This window comes from Rhyacophila brunnea, unplaced genomic scaffold (assembly GCF_057557595.1).
Source record: "Rhyacophila brunnea isolate RB1 unplaced genomic scaffold, BYU_Rbru_1.0 scaffold_17, whole genome shotgun sequence".
Classification (NCBI taxonomy): domain Eukaryota; kingdom Metazoa; phylum Arthropoda; class Insecta; order Trichoptera; family Rhyacophilidae; genus Rhyacophila; species Rhyacophila brunnea.
Genome location: NW_028232827.1, coordinates 38871430 through 38898091, shown reverse-complemented (window position 1 = coordinate 38898091; position 26662 = coordinate 38871430). Strand labels below are relative to the sequence as shown.

Below are 26662 nucleotides of genomic sequence, written 5' to 3'. Positions count from 1 at the left end.
CAGAATATAAAATACCAAATTAACTATCTTCATGCGATTAATGTTTATGCAAATTATATATTGTAATTTTGACCAAAAACCTCAATAAAACGTTTTTGTGCCTCCTGTAAAATTTGATTTGTGTGGGTTACGTCCTTTTTCCTTTCTACAGTCGATATACTTATTATGCGTACTCGGACAATTGACCCCAGGAACAATTTACAATTTTATCAAAAAAAACTATTACTCAAACAACATCTTGGCTACGTGTTAAAACTGTGAACTAACAAGCTCCTCCCATTTTTAATCGCAATTCCACTATAAACTAACGAGCTCCTCCCATTTAGTCGCAACAGCGCCTTCCGGCTTTTGCCTAAATCTTCTTGTTGTAGAGTAGGTACCTATACACAATTCAGAACACCTCAGAAACATGCCCATTAGAGGGAAAAAATGTTGGTGCCGCACCGGAGACGAACCCGTACCCGTAGATGATGACACTTCGCACACATAGACGTTGGTTAATTTCGTCGTAATTAGATATGGCGCAGGTGACAAAATTAGTACAGCACATTGGATTCGGGTTCTAGTACGAACCGGCACCTGATAATTTATACCGAAGGGGAAGGAGAGGGGTGGAAATGTGATGTTACAAAATCAACAAAAGTATAAGGCGATTGTCGTAATTTAGACAGGTGGGTAAAAGATGTTATGACGAAGGGCGGAGGGAAGAGGGGTTGTCAAAAATACCGAAAATAGTTTTACGTCATTTATGGACGAACATATTTCTGAATATTATAATTTTTATCTGTTTGTGTTCAATCATAGTCAATTTTCCGTGAATACGAATAATAGGTAAAACTAACATTTTTACCAGGACTAAGAAATCAGAAAGATAGATGTTCATTTTCTACAAGAAATCCCTGCTCACGATAAGTTCGATTACAATCTTTGGTTAGGATAAGCCAATCTTAAATAGCGATAGATGATATCGACATCGTTAGAGTACATGACATGTACCAAATTTCAAGTCATATTGGTATAATATTTACATTAGATGGACGTTTTAGATAGCTTCTGGTGAGTACCATTTTATTAGTTTTATAGGTTAATTGTCTGGTAAGTTGTCTGGCTACTTACATACTCATATTTACATTAGATGGACGTTTTAGATAGCTTCTGGTGAGTACCGTTTTATTAGTTTTATAGTTAATTGTCTGGTAAGTTGTCTGGCTACTTACATACTCATATTTACATTAGATGGACGTTTTAGATAGCTTCTGATGAGTACCGTTTTATTAGTTTTATAGTTAATTGTCTGGTAAGTTGTCTGGCTACTTACATACTCATATTTACATTAGATGGACGTTTTAGATAGCTTCTGGTGAGTACCGTTTTATTAGTTTTATAGTTAATTGTCTGGTAAGTTGTCTGGCTACTTACATACTCATCTACATTTTTCTTATGAACTACATAATATTATCTACTTATACATTTCTTTTAAAAAAATATTACAAATTGACGTTTCCTTTATTAAATGTGATCCTTGTGAGTTGTGACTGATGCAAACAAGCAAATTTTTTTATGTCTGCTTCCAATGTTGTCAACAACAAACGAAGATCGCTTCTATTCACGATATTAATAAGACGGTTAGTCATAACTAGGGATTCCAATCCCGGGATCCCGAACTGTTTTCGATACCTATGAATCCCGGGATTGGTAATCATAATCCCAAAACTTCGGGATTGATTTTTTTTATCAATTTTTATGGAAAATAAAGTAAAAACGAAAATATAACAGATAAAATACTTTTAATAACATATAGCTACATTAGAAATAAACTGAGTTTGAATGAAGATTGATTTATTACCCATATTGTGTAAGTTGCCAGTCATTTTATTTGTTTTCACATAAATTAATAAAAATGAGAAAGATTGGAAAAAAACAATGCTTCGCACTATTAACAAAGTAATTCCACCATGCTCTCACACGTTTTACGGCAGTTTCATATTTGGCCGACTAATTAGATTTATGAAGCGGAAAGGCCATAAGTACACCATGATTTGCTTTACTATTTTAAATCTCGCTAACCCATTCATTAAGTCTTTACCATCAGAAACAGCAATCTCATATTAAAGTCACATTATTATTTATATTACAATATTATTTACTCCATTAAACTTATGTATTTCCAAGATTGAACGTATACAATATTAACAATAAATGTCTTAAATAGTATAAATTATACTAGATTTATTTTTGACCGATTTCATTGATTGATTTCGATTGATTTCAATGTTATTTGTAAATATAAATTTTTATATTAACAATGGAAAAAAATGCCAATCCCGGGACCAGTCCCGGGATCCCGGGTTCGTCAAATTGTAATCCCGAAATCCTGGTATCAAAATTTTGGCTTGGGATTGGATTCCCTAGTCATAACTCATAACTGAGTCATAACCATAACACTCATAATATCACATTTGTATAATATATTCTCTTCGGGCATATCCGCCCTTAGTTGGAGCATATGGACACCACGCGGCGCCTCCTTGAATCCCTGTCGCTCGCCAGTCTTCTTGCTTCGTTCCAGGTCAAACTAGCATCCCGTAGCTCCGCTGTATACACTCTGTAGATAGTATTTAGCGCCCTTCCAGGACGCCGGAATCCGATCGGCTTGAAAAATAGGCAAGTGAAGGCCTCCGACTTCCTGACTAGCTCAGGCACTTGGAAGTGGAGGTTCATTAATGTGGAGGAACAGGCAGGAACCTCATGGACGTGGAGTAACCAAGAAGTCACGGGGCACAAAGCCAATTAAACACCAGATGAAATCTTCAGAACTCGTATTTTATTGTTATTAGAATATGTTTGGCCTTATGGCATTCCTTCATCAAGGATTATAGTCCAAAAGTATCATTCACATTGGTATCGAAAGTCCCAAAGTTTATAATAATTAAAAGAAACTCGATTTATTGTTATTATCCATACACCACAATTAGTAAGAAAAAAGAAAAGTCAAATCAATTAATATTCGAAGTTCACAGTTCGAAGACTCAATAAACAAGAGTCAACTAATATCCGAAGTCACAAAAATAACCACATTTATTACTGATTAATTAAAAAATTAATTCGAATATTATTATTTAAAAATTAACTTGATTATTATTAACTAATTATTTAACATTAACTTAATTATTTCTAATTAGTTATGCAGACGAGATCGTAAGGGTCCCGAGGCAACAAGGCGTCGCCCGGAACCCACAAAACAGACTGCCTTTGGATTTAATAATCTTGCCTTTTTATCTGTTAGGGGTGGTCGTATTTCTTACCAATTCAAAACCGATACCGCCATATGCTACACATTTATATAAGGTTGACGGATGTCAGTCTATCAACCAAACATATAGTGATATCGATGTACATAATATGATTAATATTAATATTACTTAAATTACATTAATTCCTTAATTACTATATACCATTAACGCCCATCTATAGTCCCCCTTTATTACTTCGTTATCCTTTGCATTACATATTTTTTTTACATTTACCTATTATATTACAATTTATATTACCTATTTATCTTACATCCAAATCATATTTTATATCTAATTTAATTTAATTACCCCCTTACCTAGACGTATATTTAATTAACATTTTAATCTTATAACCCTTTACCTTATTACCTATATTTACATGGTCTGTGACCGACTTAACCATCCACAGTTCACTCTGAGAAGTCGTGGGACCTGTCAGAGCAAACCGCGGGACTTATATATATGAAATGTTTTGTTCGGCTTTGCCAAGGGTCGTCATCATTCCATCGGTGGCACATTGACTACCAGGGTCAGACCGAGCGGCTGGGGAGCACTACTCCTTATGGGAGCGCCCCCCTCAGGGGCAGAAAAACCTGTCGGTGACACAAGCCAGCTTGAGGTTCTCTTCTGGCATCCGCAGCACGTGGCCGAGCCAGGTCCAACGTGGCCTCTTCATTCTCGGCGTGATGAGAGGCTGCTTGGTGCGTTCTCTTATCTCCTCGTTGCTCCTAAAGTCATACCACAAACCCAGTATCCGTCGCAAACATCTGTTTTCGAAGCTCAGTATACGGTTGCTCTGAGCCTTCGTAAGGTGGCATAATTCGCTACCGTAAGGCAGCACCGTCAGAATGCAAGCGTTGAATAGGCTACATTTGGTTTTGACCGAGTATAATTATTTATATAAGGTCAAAACTAATATCAGTTCGCACCATACTACGCCAAGTTTTAAAATGTATTTTGTCTGTTGATTTACGATAAATTTTCATTCGGGAAATGATTATTTATTTACCTTCATATTCAATTTTACAAACCTGAAATAGACCTTTATACAAAATTTTCGTATTTTAATATAACCCATAGTATGGCCATCTTGCTTTCAATGTTACACGTCATAAAATATCCCTATATATTAAATCAGAAAAGGGTCTACCGAAATATAATAGATATTATTATGTATATCAGCTGTATTGTGTCTACATTTTTTACTTACACGTTCTGTACGAATAAGTAATACAAAAAAAACTAGCCGTCTACTTCTCGAGGCATCAGCTATCTACCCAATCAATGCAGTTATAGCGAACAATTTAATTTCATTGTAGACTCGATAATTTTATTTTGCTTTCTTAATATTTTTTAAACGGTAGGTACCTATTAACTATGCGGATATCAGCCCGTGTCTGGAAACTTGTACGGATGCAGTTCGCCTTATCACACTTCACCGTAAATTGTTGTATCGGAAATATATGGCCGTATATTAGAGACCGTCCAACCTCTTTGGGTCGTGTAGTAGACATATAGTTAATGTCTAAATAAAATACGATTCTTGTCGGTTTACACTTTACAGTGAATTTTGCTAAAATCATCTATGAAAATTGAATTAATGTTCATATTATTAAATTTAATAAAATAATTGGAGACCGTATAGTACGGTCATCTCTTTCCAATCAAAGCTCACGGCAAACAGTGTCACGGTGAAATGTTTTACGCACAATTTACATGTAACCATATCAGCCAGGGTCGATCTACTGATGAGTGGAAACCTATTCCTCTTGGTCCTTCTCTCTTGCTTCTTTATAATTTTGTTGAACACGAGCTAACGAGTTTTAGGCCCGTTTCAGACAGGACACCGGTGTCGCGCTCGATATAATATAGGAGGCATTTCTAATCGAATGAAGGGGCTATTGTATTATGTTTATGAACGCCCTGGAGCTAATTAGTAGAAGCATAATTTCGCGCTATAAATTAGAACATAAAACTGGCTGCGGTAATAAAAACAAGTGTATCGGCGGCTTGAGAATGTAGCGGCCGACGGAAAAGTGTACCGGACACGCGTTGACTCATTAGCTCTGGGGCGTACATAAAAATAATACAACGGTCTCTTTATTCGGATACAAAGGCCTCCTATATTATATCGAGCGCGACAGCGGTGTACCGTCTGAAACGGGCTTTAGGGAGGCCCTGTGGCTGTTTAGGTACATCACCTCGCAAAGGTACTTACCTAATACTTGATGACCACATTCGTTTAACGATTGTCTACTCGTCTAGCGACGTGCCCAGCCCTTTGCCATTTTAGCAGTTTAGCAACAGACATTCATAGATATCACATCGCGTAGGTACTCGTAAAGAGCACAGAAGTCCACTTGACAGGGTCATGGCGTATGCATAAATTTTTCCGAGCGGGGTGGGGCGACTACTCATCCAAAATACAATGTCATCTAACTGTCTAGTCCAGACTAATATACATAAACGTTCGTGAACGAATCAACATTTTATAACAGTTATATCAAAACTGTTTTTGTAATCCGTTTAAATTATGGAAAAATTATTCCAGATAGAAATGTAAAACCAATTTGGCCAGACAGCTTCGCACCAAAAACTTTACGAACCGGTCTACCCAGGTCCATTCGTTGTACATGACCAGCACATCGGGAACTTTTGATGGTTTGCATTATGCTAGACTCCCCAAATTCCTCGTACACTTCGCGGTTGTGACTAGGGAATCCAACGCCGGGATCCCGGACAATTTTCGATACATATGAATCCCGGGATTAGTAAACATAATCCCGAAACTTTCGGGATTGATTTTTTTATCAATCACAATCAATTAGTATGTGTACAAAATTATCTGTATTAAGTGTATGTACCTGCAAATTTCACATGGCGAATCGCCGGATGCTCACGGTTAATAAATAACCATTTTTTGTTGTCATACACAATCGTTAGAACATCAGCAAAATAATAAATTCGTTCATTTGACCAGCTAGACGCCACTGACGTTCTGGCACGCGAACTGCGTCTAACCGCCAGTGCCACGGACGTGCAGGCATGTACTTGTTTCTACGCAGAATTTTATGAATGTTATCTTTTCTTAAATAAATAAAAAGAAACTGTTACTTGTTTGAAACTTACTTTGACATTATTCTCTATATTACAATATTATTTACTCCATTAACTCCATATTCCGATTCATATATGAGGACTGGTCATAACATTGTTTAGTTCATATTCTGTTTTCTGTATTTGTGTTACCTGCTAGATAACAGTTTGGATTTAAATGTTTAAAAGTATTAAACCTTAAAAAATAAATTAATTCAGTCATTTAGCAAAAAAGGTTATCAAAACCTGTTGTAGGTACCTATCTTAGTTAGGGGGTGAGTGGAATCGAGATGAATAGAAACATAGTCCCTATCTTCACTGTAAAGAAGTTTACTTATAGGATGTAGGCATCATCTATGTATTGTATAATATAAAGATATTATGCCTGTCGAAGGGTTTGTAGCTGTCATCGTCAATATTCGTCATGGCATGTCTCTGCATAAACAGAAAGGATTAAGCCGCAGACGACATCAAATCTTCCTGAAGAGTATTCTTATAAAAAACAATGTCCAAAAATATAATGAGACTAAGATTGATATTAATGGAATCACATGTTTTTACCGATGGTATTATCTTTTGTATTCATCTCACTTTATCAAATAGTTGCTAGTTATAATATCGGATTATAGAGATATTAAGTTTAAACAATAATAAAGATCAATCAGGAGCAATCAATGCTTAGATCATTTTGAAATGAAATGAACCGATATTACTAATCATATTCTTACATTACCAATATTGTAACTAAGCAAACTGAAATTGGTATAGATGTGTATCAAAGTGGCATTCCTTATTCTTAAAATATGTAGTGAAATAAACTATTCAATCTATTTTAATCAACATGCATATGCAGGGCTCGAAATGACCGGAGCGCCGTTCCGGGTCGTAAAATCGGCAATAATGTCGTTCTGTCTCGAGGAAAAAATAATTTTACCATTTGACATAGAATGGCCATATAACAAAAAATCAAATACACTGAAACAACTATGTTGATATTTTCAGAAAATTAACGAGCCCTCCGGTTCGTAAAATTTTCCATTTCGAGTGCTGTAGTTATCCCTAGTTTGGAATAATTACGGTAAACATAATTAAATTTAGCGGATATTTTAAAATTAATATTAAATCTTATATACTTACATATTTTATTAATGCATTACCATCATGAGCCTGGATCTTTCGACTGCTGTATGAAGGCTTTTCCATGCTGATTCGTCCGGTCCGGACTCAGTCCGGTGCGTTGCGTTACCACACTTCCGCAGAATTAAAATTTTCCTCGATCCAGCAGCCTTTAGGTCTACCTTTTGAATGTGTTCTGCCTCTTGATGACTCGATTCATCTCAGTATTAAAATATCGTAATATTTCTATTTCTCACATATTGAAGCCATTTTAACATCAAATGATCTCTTAGACTTACACTATGTTCCTAAAAGCTCTTGGAAAACAAACGAAAAATGCGTAAACCCCACTATTCATGATGGTTTATAGACAGATCTGATGTATAGACAGTCGCGATATCTACAGGTTGAATCGAGCACATTGTAGTTAATGGACCCCCACAACCACACCCGGTCTTAATCGGGCGCATCACGGTACGTTTGGATGTGAAGCATCATTTTTATTTTTATGACTGGGAATGTCTGAGGAGCAGTTACCCAAGACTAAGGTCACCATGCACTCAAATTTGCTTTGACTGAATTTACGTGACTTTAAGTTAAGGTGCCCATGGTAGAGATGAGCACCTAGAGGCAATATTAAAAATTGTAGTAAGTAACAAATTAAAGCTAATACAAAACTGACGAACATTCTAAGTGAAGAGATCTTCACGTTGGCAATATGACGCCGCAAATTGAATCGAGCACATTATCAAGAACTTTAAAAGATATTATCTAATGTTAAAAATTAACTTTCCTGTGAAATTTGATAGATTCTGCGATAGACAATTTATGCGGCATGCAAAATTAGGTACATTCCATAGTATCGTTCAAAAAGTTTTAACTAATAAAAACTACGCATTTTCCCACTAATTTCAACGAAAATAATATAATTTGATACCCACTGCAATGCTAATTCAGAGTATAAACAGCGCTCGAAATGGAAAATTTTATGAAGCGGAGCGCTTGCCAATTTTCCGAAAATATTGCCATATATATAGGTATCTAACAATTTGATATATGTTTTGTAAAAATATGTGTTGGAATTTTTTCTTATAATATGGCCTACCTAGCTCAGACACACGCCAACACGTTTACGCTTAGGGCCATGGCCCCCGCATCTTGAAGCGGGCCATCAGGCTAGAATATTCAGCGGCCCCCCTACCTATCGCTAAGGTTAAAGGCAGTGTGACGATTTACAGTTGAGTATTCTAAATAGTGTTCGAGGAACAATTTAGGTTATTTTATAGCGATATATTATGTATATGGTATAGCGAGATATTTTGTATTTTTTAATACACCCACTTGAATTGTGGAATTGTCGAATATCGACAAACAATAATCAAAAATTGCATCGCAGTTAGGTACATATTTTTGTTTTAGTTAGTACCATGTCGGAAGTGCGAATTTATTTTACTATTAGTGCAATTTTGTGATGTGTGTTTAACCACTTGGCTGGCCGATCCCTTAAGACGCCACATCAGTGAAACGGAAAATAATTTTCAACTATAGGCGCGACGAAATTTTGGACTCGCTGGCATTCGGAGAGCGAACGTCGAAGTGTCAATACGTCAATTTGTTTCGCGATAGCGACGGGGGTATTAATTCTTAAATCGTGTAAAGATGACTAAAAACGTTTTGGATTTATATGACAAATTATATTTCGTTTGGCATGCGTCATTTGCACCCGCGACCTGCAATCCGCGCATCGCCTAGCCACGATCTTTTTAGACCGTGCCTCAACTGAGGTATAGCCTTCATACTTCAATACAAAAATATGAAAAACTACCCTCGATAGCTGCACATACCGTCTTGTATATAGAATAGATACGCTGGAATGCAAAATATCTTGCAACTAGCAGCAGTAACCTGTTTTTTTTAACTTTACTTTCAAATATGTATGTTGGAAGATTTTCTTCTACATCTATGGTTTTTTTTTTTTTTAGAATTATTAATAACCATGTCCTTGCTTTTTCGTACAAGGTGGTTATTAGTAATTTTGAACAATCACAAACACCCAGGCTTTGAGAAAAACACATAAATGTTTTTGTCATGACCGGGAATCGAACCTAGAACTCTCGGGTGCCCGCTCGGGAAGGCCAGCGCCTTACCCACTGCACCACGAGAGCCGCTACATCTATGGTTATCACGGAATCGAAAACAAACAAACATCTTGAAATTCAAACGTACCATGTGCAAGTGATTCATATTTGACATCTGTAACCTAAGATTGAGAAATTTTAGACCGTGCCTTAACTGAGGTATAGCCCCCAGGCTAGAGCCCTGTTAGTCCCCTCCTTGGGCCATGCCTAGAGCCTTCAGGTGCCTCAATCCACAACTGATTATTATCTAATCTAATGAATAAGACAATGGTGATGTAACGTAAAGCGAAACGATGCTGATTTTTTTTAAATCTTCCATAAAAAGTGGCCAAGATTTATAACCAACTGATACTTAACCTGCACGTACACCTGTCATAATAATACTATGTCAAAAAACCTTCGCGGCCTTGACTGGTATAAAAACGAAGGTAATCACTAATAATACTAATAATATTATGCACTTATATTATTTATTTATACTGTGGTCATGTAACCAAATGTAAAATATGTATATTATATATTTTTAAATCGTTTAATTATTGATGATTGCCACATTAAAATATTAATCGGTGTGGAACGCATTTTGCCCAATCATGACATTTTTTTTTTGGATAAAAAGCCATAAAACTGGTTTACAAACAATCAAACAAATAAAATTATTCTATTTTTGAATAAATGTTTTTGATTTTTTGAATGGACATTGGTGTAAGTATATTTAAATTTAGCGAAAATATTATGCAAATCGATAATGAAAATAATTATATTACCGATTCAATTATTGCTGGTGTGAAAACATTGCGTTAGAACAGTGGTTCCCACAGCGTACACGCGGACATATTTTAGTACAATCGCAGCAAAATGAAAAAACGTCAAGATAGATTTTATTTCGAATTAAATATTTTAACAGGTCCGTTAAAATAAAGCTAGTTTAAATATATATATATATTAAATATATTGTCGGGTAGGTACCTAAGTAAGTTTTATCATTGGTGTACAAGACACTTGTCAGAATTAGTGGGTCAGTGGAAAAATCAAAATATAACCCTTAAATGTCATCTTATTTCCCTCCCAAATCTCGTAAATTCAAATAAAAATACGTATTATCATCCAGGTTTCTGCTTCATATAATGAATAATTACTAGGTAAAAAGAACTTTTTATATACTTACAACGTTTTTAAGTTTTCTGTTGAATCATATAAACTTGACTTGACTAGCTTATGATAAAAAAAAATTGTACTTGATAGAAGTAATACTGAAATGTCATTTTGACATTCATATTGATTTCCATAGTAACGCACGTATGTATTAATAATTTAGTTGCTATGACCATCCGCTTAGCAACCAATAATGGTTTCGAAATAATTTTTCATACAAAACAGAATTAACTGAAAATGAATTCAATTCTACTTAAAGATGGCTAAACGTATTAAAAAAATGCATTGGCATCGTGTTCTGATATATTCTAAAAGTTTCAAATGTCTAGCTAATCGGGAAGTTAGTTAAAAATCGACTGCAAGATTTGTACAGGACAAATAAGAATACGAGCTCTAAGAAAAACGTTGTAAAAAGTGACCTGCGTTACAATAGTACTTACTTCTTGATAGGTAACCTTTGAAATCGGTATTCGCTCGATCAAAAATTTACATTCTAAAATCGAGTCAAATGGTTAATCAATGAGATAGCAAACTCTTCGAACTCACCTCACCTGTCCACCGCTGCTACCTGACCACTTTACCTATTACATTATTTCCGGGAAATTCTAAACCTCTTGAAATATCAAGATGTAACTATATTAAAGTGAAACCAACAATGTAGTATAGGTGTGAAAGGTCTAATTAGGTCTAAAATAATAATTTGTTCTTGTGTGGTAACAGGACAAAAAATAGACAGAATTTAAAAAAAAATCTATAAGGTGTGTAAGTTTCGTCAACATCGGACCAGTCGTTATTTAGTTATAACCGAATGAAACCGACAAGCTCTTTCGTTAAACGGTTGAAACGGCTTCGCTGTCCTATAAAAGCATTGACTTCAACAATTAATTGTTAGGTATTCGTAAATTGTAGGTATCTATATTATTTTCACTCTTTAAAATTATGGAAGTTTCATTGCAGAATATCACGCGTCCGTCACTCCCTTGCTGATCATAAAATGTAATGTGCTCCTGATCAAAAACCATTTGGGAATCCCTGGGCATCTAATATCTAGCATGACGTCACAAAATGATTCTTTTTATAAAATGTATAGAGACTAGCAGACACTTTTGTGATTGCATATCCAAGAAAGGAGACAATAAACAAATTTGCATGCAAATTTTATCAACATCATTGTTTGCTTGTGCTCGATTTGCATAATTATTTAGAATTTTGACATTATTTGGGTCAACGATCCCATATTGGGTATTATCGAAGATATTACATTTTCCTTTTTGACTCTTCACTGATCTTTGACACAAAATCTATGTAAATTGTCGTATTTTACTTCAGTACCGATAATCAATAACTTATTTATCAGTCTCATGACTAGGGTTTCCAATCACGGGATCTATTTTCGATACCTATGAATCCCGGGATTGATAAATATAATCCCGAAACTTTCGGGATTGATTTTTTATCAATTGTTATGGAAAATAAAATAAAAACGAAAATATAACAGAAAAATACTTTTAATAACAAATAACTACATTAGAAATAAACTGAGTTTGAATGATGTTTGATTTATACCCATGTTGAAGTTGCCGATTCATTTTATTTTTTCACATAAATTAATAAAAATGAGAAAAATTGGAAAAAAACAATGCTTAGCACTACAAAGTAATTCCACCATGATCTCATACGTTTTACAGCAGTTTCATATTTGGCTGACTAATAAGATTTATGAAGTGGAAAGGCCATACACTATGATTTGCTTTACTATTTTAAATCTCCCTAACCCATTCATCAAGTCTTTACTATCAGAAACAGCAATCTCATATTAAATTCACATTATTATTTATATTACAATATTATTTACTCCATTAAACTTATGTATTTCCAAGATTGAACGTATACAATATTAACAATAAATGTCTTAAATAGTATAAAATATACTAGATTTATTTTTGACTGATTTTATCAATGTTATTTGTAAATATAAAATTTTTATATTAACAATGAAAAAAAATGTCAATCCCGGGACCAGTCCCGGGATTGTCAAATTGTAGTCCCGAAATCCCGGGATCAGAATTTTGGCTCGGGATTGGATTCCCTAATAATAACTAATAATTATATTCGTTTCAACTGTACGTTATATTATACTTTATATTTAAATAGTTATTTTATGTTTAAGTAAGAGAACTCTGCCATTCTGGGCAGTGTTGACCTGTGTCTCTGTTAACTATCTTAGAAATAGAGAGCATCAGTTGTTTATTCTCCCAATGTGCAGAACCAACCTCCCACTGGTAATGCCAATTGGGAGGGCGATAACTATGTTCAACGAAATTGCTTTGGGTGTTGATATTATATTCCATCTACGTGAGGATGAGTATAGGTGGACGTTGTTTTATAAATTCTTAAAATAGTGTCTGCTTAACTCATCCGGTGTACTTCCCTGCACCTATCTAATTAATATTTTTTGTATTTACACATTTCTACTGTTTAATAACTTACTATCTATCTCTTTTTTTTATGTAATACTGTTTTATATTTATTTGTTTCTAAATGTCATGTCGTGAACGTCTTAAACTTATAATTTGTAATGTCCACAATATGGTAAAAATAAATAAATTGAAAATATTGAATAAATTAAAAGTACATACATAATTTTGAAAAACCTCAGAAAAGTCCATATTAGAAAAGCGTTATATCTTTTACTGTCAGAATAAATTAGTTCTATAGAAGTGTTTCAAATTTCACCAAGGCGATCAACCAGCTTTATAATAAATTTATCAAGGTATTGAAGTGATACTATCGACATAATTCATAGATGGCGTCAGGGCGTGTTAACCTAATTAACTTATGATGACGTCTTGCACTTGCGAATAATTAATAATTAATCAAATTGATATATTTTATAAAATCTTATAACCAGCGCTCGAAATGGAAAAGTTTACGAACCGGAGCGCTCTATAATTTTCTGAAGATATTTACATAGTTATCAAATGTTATAAAAATAAGTGTGTAAAGTGTGTAAATAAAACAAACAAATTTTGTTATACGGCCTATCTAGCTCAGATGGGCAAATTATTTTTTCCACGAGACGGAGCGATAATTTTACCGATTCCACGAACCGGAACGGCGCTCCGGTGCGCTCCGGTCCATTTCGAGCCCTGCTTATAACTATAATACGAGAAAAATAAATTGTTAACTAACACTACAATATGAAATACCTGCAATACGTTTTGGTTTTTGCAATAGTTATACGATTAAACAGAGGCGTAACCAGGTATTTTTACACCCGAGGCAATAAGACAAACTTCACTCTCTGCAGGCATCACCGATTGTGAGACTTTTTTTCTGATAATTCATGAGAATATGTTATAAAATAGTCCCATTATTTGTTTGTGGTATTAATCTGCATAACTAACCTGTCATTGTTAAGTTTAATTGTGAAGTCAATAACTGAAATTATAACATGAGTATAACCAGTGGGGCAGGGCGCCAAAGATGGTTGCCGCCAGGGTAGATACCTACCTAAAATAATCGCTGCTCCCCAAATATAAAAGAAAGATTTTGACGGAAATTCTTTTATTTTTCTTATTTTCCTATTTAGTTTTTTTTAACGTGAAGCTCTTTGAAATTATCAATACGTCATATTATGCATCGATGAGATTGGCCACTTACTTTGTTAGCAACATTTTTGACTTTTTATTAACTCCGGAGACATTGCCTTTATTAACATTTTTTATAGCTCCATGAATCAGTTAAATTTTGGCGCCTTTGGTCATAGATCATAGGTAAGCTATCCCATTGTATTAACACCGAGAGAAATCATTTCGGCATTTTTTGTATGTAACTATGATATATAACTATGTTACTCATATATCTTAAACGTATTAAGAATATGTATATTATTATATATACAATTATAATATTATTAAGCATTTTTAAATATATTACGCATTAATTCTTTGATTGCCCCCATTGATAGGTAATCATGCAACGTAGAGTATACGTTTTATAACTTTGCACCTTTTATGCAGTTTTTACTACAATGATACGCCTCTTTGCCTGATTACCTCGCATAATATTAGATCAAATGATATTCACTCTTGTATTAATATATGTAATAATAAATAAATAGATAATTATATGTATTTTTAGAATATATTACTTACATCATTTTCGTTCTAGAGCCGGAGTGTTATGTTAAGTTATGAAACGTATAAGTACTCTACTTAGAATATCGCGATATATTATTTCAACAGAAGATTTAATTTATAATACTTATCTTCTTATCGTGATCTTCATTTTATCATATGCTACCCCAAACAATTCGTTGGACTGCATTCACGGGGCTTATGTAACTGAATTTAATATTTTTTTTTAAATAAAATTATTAAACAATCTTTTTCTGTGTGTTGCCGCCTTCCGATTCCTGCCGCCTGGGTATTGCGCACCCCCAAACACCTCCGCCTGGCGCGCCCCTGTTTATACTACCTATACCTAGGTATTAAATAATAAAACATCTAAATGCTTAGAACGTTAAATTATTTTTTTAAGCATGCATATTATTGTAGTTTCTACTAAAGATATAATTCAAATATTGAATACAATAAACATGTTATTTCATCACTACTATTGCATCGGAAAAATGCTATTTATCTGGTTAATTATATAGGCAGTGTGAACGATGAAAAGATGACAAATCATTGTCAAAATATATAATATTACGTCCTATTAGGTAGTAACTATTAGATTAATATTCCAATGTGTTACATAGTTAACCTTGCTTGATTTACAATAATAGTCGTAGGTACCTACAATTGTATTAGATACTCTGAGTACATACAGGTTTATTTGTAATAAAATAATATACAATAATCATTTACGATACATTATTATCGGCGTATCTCTAATATAATTAAAACATACTTAACAAAAGGTAGCGATTAATGTACCATTCGCCTCTAGATCAGCAATTTTATAATGGCATCCCGCCTACGATTTAAAAAACATACAAGTTATGTCAGACGAATAAAATCGTTGACGTTTAGTCTAAAAATACACAGATCCCGGCGATACACTTTTTTGAGGTTAGTAAACTTTCGCAGCGTAAAACTACATGTTTTTCTCCACGAGTTGCATACCAATCATGATAATGTAAAGTGTTTTAAATGCATGTTTAACCTTATCTCGTGAACACAGCGTAATGCACCATTATCTTCGTATTTCCTTTCGTTGAAGTTTCTGTTTGCAGCTGTCAGTAGGTCAATTTGTGATTGCCAAGAAATCTAAAACAGGAAACTGCTTTACCGACGCGACTACAATAATTTTTCATTTCAATATAACTTTGTTTTGTCTTATTAGAGAATAATACGTAAACCAAACTAAATGTATGTGAAGACTTCCTGTTTTATTACTATTATTTTATATTAAATATGTATTAAGTACAATTATATTGTCTGAATTTAATAACCTGAGATGCAGTTTTCAAAACTTTGACAACTTACTACCTACCTATGCATTTTCATTAATTATAAATTCTATTTTGTATTGTACATACCTATTATGTCGGTACCTACTTACATAAAGCTATTATAATTTATTCACATAGTTATATAACATTCGGTATAATGATCATACCAATGTACTTACGATATAAAACACAAATTATATTTAAATTTGGCTCTACAATCCTATGTGGATCTTAGCCACCCTCGAAGAGGTTTCGTAGGTAACATATTATTTTTACGAGAAATATGTGTTAACCACTTGCTCAACACATATTAAAACCGAGATGTGCATTTGAAACAAAGATTGCATAATACCTAAATGTGAAAAAACAAGCTGATAGAATAGGTAATATAATACAGGTCAGTAAGTAGCGGCCTTCAAATTCTATAGAATAGCCCTACAGCAGGGCTATTCTAACATATCACTTACCTAACTCAAAAATAAATAAAATAAAGTGATAAATGTGATAAGTCGTATTCAAGAAGTTAATTATTCCAGGAAGTTAACTTTACCGTTGGGCGTGATGTTTTCTATATAGCAAGCTACTCATGACCGCTTTAACAGTGAGCTGTCAAAATGTCCTTGAGTACCTAGGTACTGCCTACTAACATATTTTCACGCCATACTTGATTCTAATCGGATGCATTTGGAGTCAAGTAAGACGCAGTGCCGTTACGTTACTAATTCAATCAAATTTTATTTATTTTACAAATTATCAATTTAAGACGTTCACAACATGGCAGTTAAAAACAAAGAAATAGTATTAAAACAGTATATAGGTACTTATAAAAAGTAAATATATGCAGTATTAAGTTAAAACTGTGTAAAGAGTAAATAAAAAAAATATAAATTGGATACAAGGCTAAGGGGCCCATATAATATGACGTCATGGATGTCTGAAATAACGTGATGATTTGTAACGAATGGGCGAGGGGGGGGGGGAGTCAGAGAAAATGTGACGTCACAAAGTAAACAAAAATATGAAAGGATCCGAAACTGCAATATTATTACAATATTAGGGATCGAGGATTTAAGGATAAATATTAAAGAAAAACATTTTTTCTGTTTTTTAAACGTTTAGGGAGGGGGCTAAAATAGCCAAAATCGTGTGACGTCATAATATGTTGACGGTCCCTAAGTAGACCCTATTTTAAGAATTTATAAAACAATGCTCACATATAAATACTCATCCTTACGTAGGTGGAATATGTCAACATCCGAAACGATTTGGTTTAACAGAGTTATTGCCCTCCCAATTGGCGATACCAATGGCAAGTTAGTTCTGCACTCTGCACCTTAGGAGAACAAACAACTGATGCTCCCTATATCCTAGAAGTTATCAGGGACACACAAAGATCGTCCAGTTCATTAGTCAGACAACTCCAAATAACTAGTTTTGAGATAATAGCAAAAGCAATATTCTAATGGTCACCGAAAAATCAAATATTATTGATTTATGCCCGAATTTTATATATTTTATCAACAGGTGTTTAAAGATTAGGTACTTGTAGAGACATTTAGAGAGGACATTTAGAAATATTCTTTTAATGAACCAGACAATATCAACATTTCGTTTAATTCTTTAGAAGTTTATCAGCATTAGCATTTTTGGCGGCATTTTGGAGATATCTGAGTACTGAACCAGGTACAGTATAAAATTTTACACAAAATTGCATATTTAACTCAAATTTCATTTTTTTATAGTTGTCTGACTTACGAACTGGACTATCGACATGTAGCAATAATGGCAGAATTCTCATTTACACCGTGTATAAGTCAGACAAAAATATGTGACAATGCAAATACAATTACTCATAGATAACCGCCTTGTATACCTACGGAATTGCCCCGAATGATATCCGTGTTATTTTGGATCAAGAAACATAACGGCAAAATGTTATCGTGTTAACAACACTAGTTAGAATAGCCCTGCAGTAATCAACGAGTAGGTATATTATTATATTTGACTGGTAACACTATATTTTTCGAAAAGCGCCACGATCCACGATGCTCCTGCAAAAACTATTCCCGAAGTTACGGGATTACAGCATTTTTAATCCCGGAATTACTAACCCTAGCACATATGTGTCTAACTTTACAATAAAATTAATCAACCTCACTTTTTTTTTATTATTTCCAGAGGGCTCGAAATTGGGTGACGCTCACTTTCATGCTCACGATGGGCCAACGCATGACAGTCCTGGCAGCGTCTTCCCCGGCAGCTCGCGGGGGCGCTCTTTTCCCCATGGAGTCGGAGACCAGAGAACTCAAATCACTGGACGGCATCTGGAACTTCAGACTCTCCCCGACCGATCCTGAATTCGGATTCAAGAACGAATGGTTCAATTCGGACTTGGCTAAAGTAAGTGAATCTTCACGGATGATAAAATTGAATATTTAAGGCTATAGATATTTCAGCTGCGGCACGGTCTAAAACGATCGTGACTATGCGACGCGACGATTGTGCAAACGACGCGTGCAGAACAAAACATAATTTGCCATAAAAAGTCAACATGCGTCCATTTAATGTTATGTTTATTATTCTATTAGTAATAATAATAATATATTCATTGACATGTTTTCTTTTTTAAGTAAATAAGTAACGTTTTTTAGTCTTTCTTTACACTATTTAAGAATTAATTCCCCCGTCGCCATCACAAAACAAATTGACTTGTTCACAGCTCGACTTTCGTTCTCCGACTGCCAGCGATTCCGAAATTTCATGGCACCTATAGTTGAAAAGTATTTGCCGTTTCACTGAAGTATGCTCCTAATTCTTTTTGGCGTTACTATTTTATTAAATTACATAAACCGAATCTCATGATGAAATATATGAATAATATACATCCGTTGCCTATTGACGAAGGGAGACAAATCGAAGAGTTGAAGCGAAATATAAAAAAAATATTATCTAGGTGTATTCTTTACTTAGGCGTTTAAAATCTCCGATCTATAACGAGTCACAGATGCAAGCAGAAACACTGAAAAGAATTTTTTTAAAGTCTCAATAGGACTGGGAATTAATGTTATAACATACCTAATAAATAAAACGTTTTGCAAACATAATTATATTATACTGCGCTCAAAATGGAAAAGTTTACAAACCGGAGCGCTCGACATTTTTTCTGAAGATATTTACATAGGTATCAAATTTTATGTGTATTTTATAAAAATAAGTGAGCTAGATTTTTTGGTATTATAGCCTATCTAGCTCAGAAATTACTTTTTCCACGAGACGGAGCGATAATTTTACCGGAAACTCGGAACGGCGCTCCGGTGCACTCCGATCCATTTCGAACCCTGATATTATATGTTTATGCCAACAATATCGACACACAAGGCATGCGTATCATTAATGACACTACCCGTGCTGTCGAGGATACTAAAGAAACATTGAAGTTATCCCTCCAAACCAAAACCCGTTTCCCACCACACCCGGTCTTAATCGAGCGTATCACGTGGCCCTACATTAGCGATGTGAAGCATCTAGTTCAGTTTTAGGCCGGGAATGCCCTAGTAGAAGATACCCAGGACTAAGGTTGCTACGCTCAAAGTGAGCTCTGACCAGTGTTGCCAACCGTACTATAATTATAGTATTCGTACTATAATTTTCGTCTGCGTACTATGTACGATATAAAACAGGTATAGTACGCCCAAAATACTATAATTTTGAGAAATCGGAAAAAAATTGCCAATAGAAGAAAAACAACGCCAAAATAATCCTTGAGAAGCAAAAGAAATAAATAATCCGCATGTCTAAAAAAGGTGACGTTAATTACTTAACACAGCGATTTCCAACCTGAGGCGCGGAGTGTTGCAAACGGAGGCGCGAAAAGTTTAACACAATTAATGTAGCCACAGGTTTGCAGTTTGCAAATGCATAGTTTATAAAACGGTCGCTAGTTATAAACTATACAAAAAACAGTCCTATTAAAGGTTGTTTGCAAACCTTTCTGCAAGTATGGAGACTAATTTTATAATCCCTCACTTCTATACTATTGTGAAGCGCAATGGCTATCTCGTAAAAAATGAAATAAAATGGTCAAATTAATCATAATGTTGATATTTGAGGCAAATTTGTTTAGGAACCATAATTTTGTTGTTAAACTTGACTATTTGGTTGTAATTTAAATGATATAATACCTTCAGTAAAAATTGAGTAAATAAATCAATCTAAGGACCACTAATGCATTTACTGATTTAAAACGACAAAGTGAAGGCATTCATAAAAAAATGGAGCTTAGGAAATCAACATGACAAAAAAAAAGTTATTTCAAAAAGCCATTTCTCCACTTTTAATGATTTCTACGCCAGATATATTGAAGCAAACAAAAATCTATTTACTGAGTTATTGGTTAGTTTGCTAATGCACTTTTCACATTATTGTATTAATAGTAAAAAAAAAGTCGAAGTTATAAAATATTTTAAATATGTGGTTGAAAAATCCTGACCCGGAGGGTCAGCGTCAGGATGTGGGGTCCATGATAGAATCCATTTTGTCAATGAACGAAGATGAATTTGGATTGACTACTTAACTATTGAAATCAGGGAACTCATTTTATTTTCTGTGATTGAAGTTGATTGTGCTAATAAACAAGCACATTCGTCAAAAATTAATGTAATATAAGTAGTAAAACTATGTTTATTAATTTTTCATTTTTGTATTCGTAAGTAGGTACATTGTTGACTATTTAAAAAGGTTTCTGTATTATTTAATGTAATAAGGAGGGGGCGCCTAGATTAGATTTTTTTAAAGGGAGGCGTAGTAAAAAACAGTTTGGAAACCACTGACTTAACATTTGAATTTTGTCTAAAAAACAAGACGTTAATTACCCCACGTTTAATTTTTTGAAAATGTAGAAAAATATCGTCACTCAACGCGTACTATATTTTTCTAGCCTATCGTCTATGCCATCCAGTGTTGCCAACCGTACTATAATTATAGTATTTGTACTATAATTTTGAAAATCGTACTATAATTTTACATAAAAGTACTACAATTTTGCACTTGCCATTTCGCAATCGAGTGGTCTTCGGAAATTTGGAAATTTGCGGCCCGCGGCGAAATATTTTTCCTAAAAAAAACAAGCCGACCATGAAAAATGGGAACCTGCGGCCCGCGATGAAATATTTTTCCTAAAAAAAACAAGCCGACTATGAAAAATTGGGAACCTGCGGCCCGCGACGAAATATTTTTCCTAAAAAAAACAAGCTGACCATGAAAAATTGGGAACCTGCGGCCCGCGACGAAATATTTCACCTAATAAAAACGAGTCGACTGTAAAAAATTGGGAAAATTTTCATTTTCAACAGATGACAACGCGTACTATATTTTATCCCCAAATACTATAATTTTGGAGGCTTTGTACTATAATTCCACTTTCAAAATATGGCAACACTGGCTCTGACTGAGTTTAAAGTTACTTTCTAATGCAAAGTGCCGGGGAGAGAAGACTGAGAAGAGCACAGGGAAAATATAAAAATAAAAATGATTCTAGTGTATATATAACAAAAATAATGAAGCTAATCATACGGACAGCAAAAATTATGCGAAGAGATCTTCAAGACCGCAGTAAGACGCCGCAAATTTTAAAAATGCAAGATAATTGGCCTTAGTAGCAACCAAGTCGGACGGCCCAATGGGCCTAATAGCTGGTTGGACCGACCTGAGCATCTCCTCCCGTTCGGAGCACATTCTAAGACATTCCCGGAGGATGTGGTTGGCATCCTGAATTTCCCCTCCGCATGGACATGTCGGACTACTACTACGATACTAAAGATAAGACGAAACATGGGCACATTGAGGGAATATATTGAATATTTTAAATAACCTAAAACTCCTGCTCCTATACTGACATAACATCTCCGCCAAGGAAGGGTCTTCGCTCGAGAAATCCTTTCTGGATTCCAGTAGAGGAGCTGCTTCGAACCTATAGCGAGCAGGAGAATACCAATACCTGGTGTCGTTGTGACATGGTAACTCCCATCTAATAGTGGATCCGCTGGACGGGTTTCTATTTATATGATTATATCCTATTCCATTTTCATTCTGAGTGCTTATCTGGGACCAGCAATTCCCTGATTCCTACAGCGCTCACAAGGGGTGGTAGTGCTTACTTTTAAGGCTTAGACCAGGGCTGGCGAGCCTTTTGAACCTTTTTACGTACGCGTGCCAAAAATTCCCAAATAATATTTTTCGACTGTCTGACGTGCCGAGCAGTTTTTCTTGGGGAAAAAATAGTTTTTAAGAATCCAATTTAAAAAAAAAAAATGATGTTCTAGATGCCACTCACACAACATAGCACACGTATAGGTTTATCACTTTTTTCAATTACGCTGTACATTTCGGTCCACCAATTTTGAAACTGTCTGTCAGAATTACTACTACATACTAGCTCCATCAAGTTTTTGTTTCATATTTGGTGCAGTCATTTTTTGTGGGTAGAAATGAAATTGTTTGTCAATGTATTAATTAGACACCAGAATTGCTCCAATCAGATAAGGCATTTTTTATAATTACTTATTAATAACCATGTCCTTGCTTTTTCGTACAAGGTGGTTATCAGTAATTTTGAACTATCACAAACACTCAGGCTTTGAAATCGATCAAAATTAGAGGTTCGGGTGCGGCATCCCAATGCCGCCTGATGAGGTTAGTGCGGAAATATTATATGTGTCGCATAAAGCCAAGAACCGACCTATGCAATTATATATTTACATTAAACGTAATGCTTATTCTTCAAGAGTATTTGTCTGCTATTTTTTATACTATGCGATCTGTCATTTATTATTATTATATGTATGTTTTCCCTTCAAACGCGTGCCATGCAAAATTATCACGCGTGCCATAGATTCGCCACCACTGGCTTCGACAGAACTTGTAAACAAAGGCGGTCCGTATCTTTTTTTTTTTTTTAATAAAATCAAATTAAATACTTCGTATAAATTTTGAATTTAATATAATGACTTTTCATGAGGAATTGCAGTTCGTTAATAGCATGTCAGTGTGGATCACTGATTCATCTGAGTAAATAAATGTGACATTTAAACAGTATTACAAACATTTTTTTCCGTAATCACATTCAGTGAGTACCTAATGAGTCAATCAGTAATCAGTAATCACTAATCAGTCATCACCGCAGAATTAAATCTGTCAAATTCTAGCACGCTCCATTTTCAAAATTTATTTTGACAATTTCACAAGTTTTCGGATCGCTATTATTACAATTTAATGAACCCAACTTATATATCATAAGCATAACATTCATCATAACAATCGTAACATGTCAAACGGCGTTCTGATGATTATAGGTACGGTGACCGTACGTCCTTTATTAAACAGGACAGTCAACTATTTTAAGGCATCGTTTTTTACGTAGAATACGTCTTTAAGATGGCACCCCGACAAAACCGCCCGTACTAGTGCTCGTCAATACCGCCTGGGCAAATCCGCCTAGACAAAACCGCCCGCAAAAAATAAAAAAATATATAAAACAAGTGCTTTTTGGTTTTTCGAATTGCGTATCGATACTTACGATAATCAGTGTAATTTGAGATTTAATCCGTTGCAGTTGTTAGTAGAGTAGGCAATAACTTAAAATCATCGGATTTTAACACTTACTTAGTACTAAATCCAATTAAACGAAAGACTGCCTTTGTATGGTAGTATTTCTAATTTAAGAAGGTAATATTGAAATTTAATTTTAAATAATTTATAATTTTTAATACCTATCTCTATTTTTTATTCGTGTGTTTTTTTATTTGTGTAAGTATCTAAATTATATTGGCCTTCTAAGGAAGAAGGCTGTAACTGACTCTCACTCTCACTTTCAACACTTACTTAGTACTAAATCCAATTAAACGAAAGACTGCCTTTGTATGGTAGTATTTCTAATTTAAGAAGGTAATATTGAAATTTAATTTTAAATAATTTATAATTTTTAATACCTATCTCTATTTTTTATTCGTGTGTTTTTTTATTTGTGTAAGTATCTAAATTATATTGGCCTTCTAAGGAAGAAGGCTGTAACTGACTCTCACTCTCACTTTCAACACTTACTTAGTACTAAATCCAATTAAACGAAAGACTGCCTTTGTATGGTAGTATTTCTAATTTAAGAAGGTAATATTGAAATTTAATTTTAAATAATTTATAATTTTTAATACCTATCTCTATTTTTTATTCGTGTGTTTTTTTATTTGTGTAAGTATCTAAATTATATTGGCCTTCTAAGGAAGAAGGCTGTAACTGACTCTCACACACTTTCGAGATATATGACATAATGTGGTTTTTTTCCAACTTTAGTACTGTGAATTAATAAAAAACGGTGATAATTTTTATTAGTAGGATGTTAAAATACAAATAAAGTAATAATAAACAAGCAGTAACAGCAATAAATAGGTGCAATTACTGGCTTTTTGCTAAGAAATTTGTATTATTTTAGCAGATGTCCATTTTTTCACTAAGGATTTTAACGGTATTTTAGTGATAATTCTGATTTTAAAGTGAACAGAATATAGCTTTCAAAATTACCTAACGGATGGCATTCATAAATCAATTTCACAAATTTTGCGAGTTACTGCCTTCTTCCTTGGAAGGGCAGTACTTATATGTATTATGAAAAAAATAAAAATAGTCTCATTTCTAAATTGTTTTGGTGGCAATGTCTGGGCGGCAATGTCCGGGCGATTTTGTCGGGACCCCTTTCCCATAATGGGGTGTCATCCTGGAGCTGGGGTGTTATAAAATCAGTAGCAATAATGTCATCAAGTTTAACTCATAAACAGCACTCGAAATGGAAAAGTTTACGAACCGGAGCGCTCGACAGTTTTCTGATGAACAATACATAGTTATCATAGTTAGAAGACATAGTTATCAAATTCTATGTGTTTTCATAAAAATAAGTGTGTTAGATTTTCTATTATATGGCCTATCTAGCTCAGACGGTCAAATTATTTTTTCCACGAGACAGAGCGATAATTTTACCGATTTCACGAACAGGAACGGCGCTCCGGTGCGCTCCGGTCCATTTCGAGCCCTGCTCATAAACTAATCAGCTGATATTAACAAATAAAATCCCGTTGGAAAGTCAAATGGCCAAAATTATCAACAGTAGGTATATAATGGTTCTCGCATGCGTGCAGGGCGCGCGGGGAAGGTAGCGTATGTTAATAGGTACATATCCCACGTTTAAATATGAGTGTCTTAGCATCCACCTTCTACCAGATCTAATTAAAGCCGCTTTCCACCAGTTTTTATGGTCCAATGTCTTGAAATGCATCCCGATACTATCCTTCTTCATACGAGGTTGACTTGATCTTCGCCTATTATTTGTTTCCCGAATGTCACTTTCTTTATGACTCGTTCATCATCGTACATGGATGTAATATATAAATGGACACGTATATAAAGCGTACGGCTAGTTTTTGTCGTCTCCGTCTCCACCCGGCTATATTATATGTCAGTGTTGGGTCCGTAGATACCATACAGCACGTTCTGTTCAGTCAGCAATCAGCATTGTTTCCATGTTTGGTCATGCGCGACTGAACGAGGTTTCCTAGAGAGCGGCAATTCGTCAAAAAATAAGGGGGCCTCCAAACCTGTCATGGAGTTATTCACTTTAGATATTATAACAAAAATCTAAAAATATGTGTAGTACCTATTTAATAATACCGATTTAGATTTCACATAACAAACAATCAACTATGATTGAACAATGTTAAAATTATAGTGACGTCCCGTAGGAGTCAGAGGAGGCAGATCATGCGTTGCTTAAAGACAGCAAATTAAGGCAGAAATTGCGAATTCGGTACCTTCATATTTGTAAAAAACATACAATATAAATATATTGTTCAAACACATACTTGTTATAAAAATAAAAAAATGTATTGTTAATTCCCTTATATTAGGGGAGAGATTAACATTAGTGAGCGCGTCGGGCCTCTGTGTCACGAAACACGCAAATGACATAGGTACATGACAAGACGTGGTCTTATTAGTGTTTCAAGAAGTATTTTGGTGTAACTGTGACGTAAAATCCAACGTTTTCCCCTACGTTTTTCACACATAATACAATATTGTATCCATTATTTTTTCATGAAATTATGGTCACCGTAATCACAGATAGGTAGAAACAATAATTTGTTTTTAATATCACTTCTTGATACACAACATAATAATATAAAATTCATTAAAATGTGACACATTCATGATAAATCAGCCAAATATACCTGGCAATCCGCGACACGCTATTTTAATTTGAATGAAAATAATTTACAGACATGACATGTATTGCTATTTTATCTGTTTATTGCGATTGTTAATGCATCAAATTATTACATTTATATATGTGCCTACATTTTGTGCAG

The 26662-nt window shown here is 34.4% G+C and overlaps 1 protein-coding gene across 2 annotated transcripts in view; it reads left to right on the top strand.

Annotated features, from left to right (window-relative positions):
- The window catches only part of LOC147074057 (beta-glucuronidase), a 69812-nt gene that overhangs the window by 7503 nt on the left and 35647 nt on the right, over window positions 1-26662 (top strand). The window contains exons 1-2 of one of the 2 annotated variants that reach the window (XM_085944630.1): window positions 15833-15873; window positions 18435-18656. In XM_085944630.1, coding sequence (XP_085800756.1) covers window positions 18465-18656 — 192 coding nt within the window. In that variant the 5' untranslated portion in view covers window positions 15833-15873; window positions 18435-18464. Of the gene's footprint in view, window positions 1-15832; window positions 15874-18434; window positions 18657-26662 lie in introns of those variants that run through there. The other variant, XM_085944629.1, reaches the window with a different exon arrangement.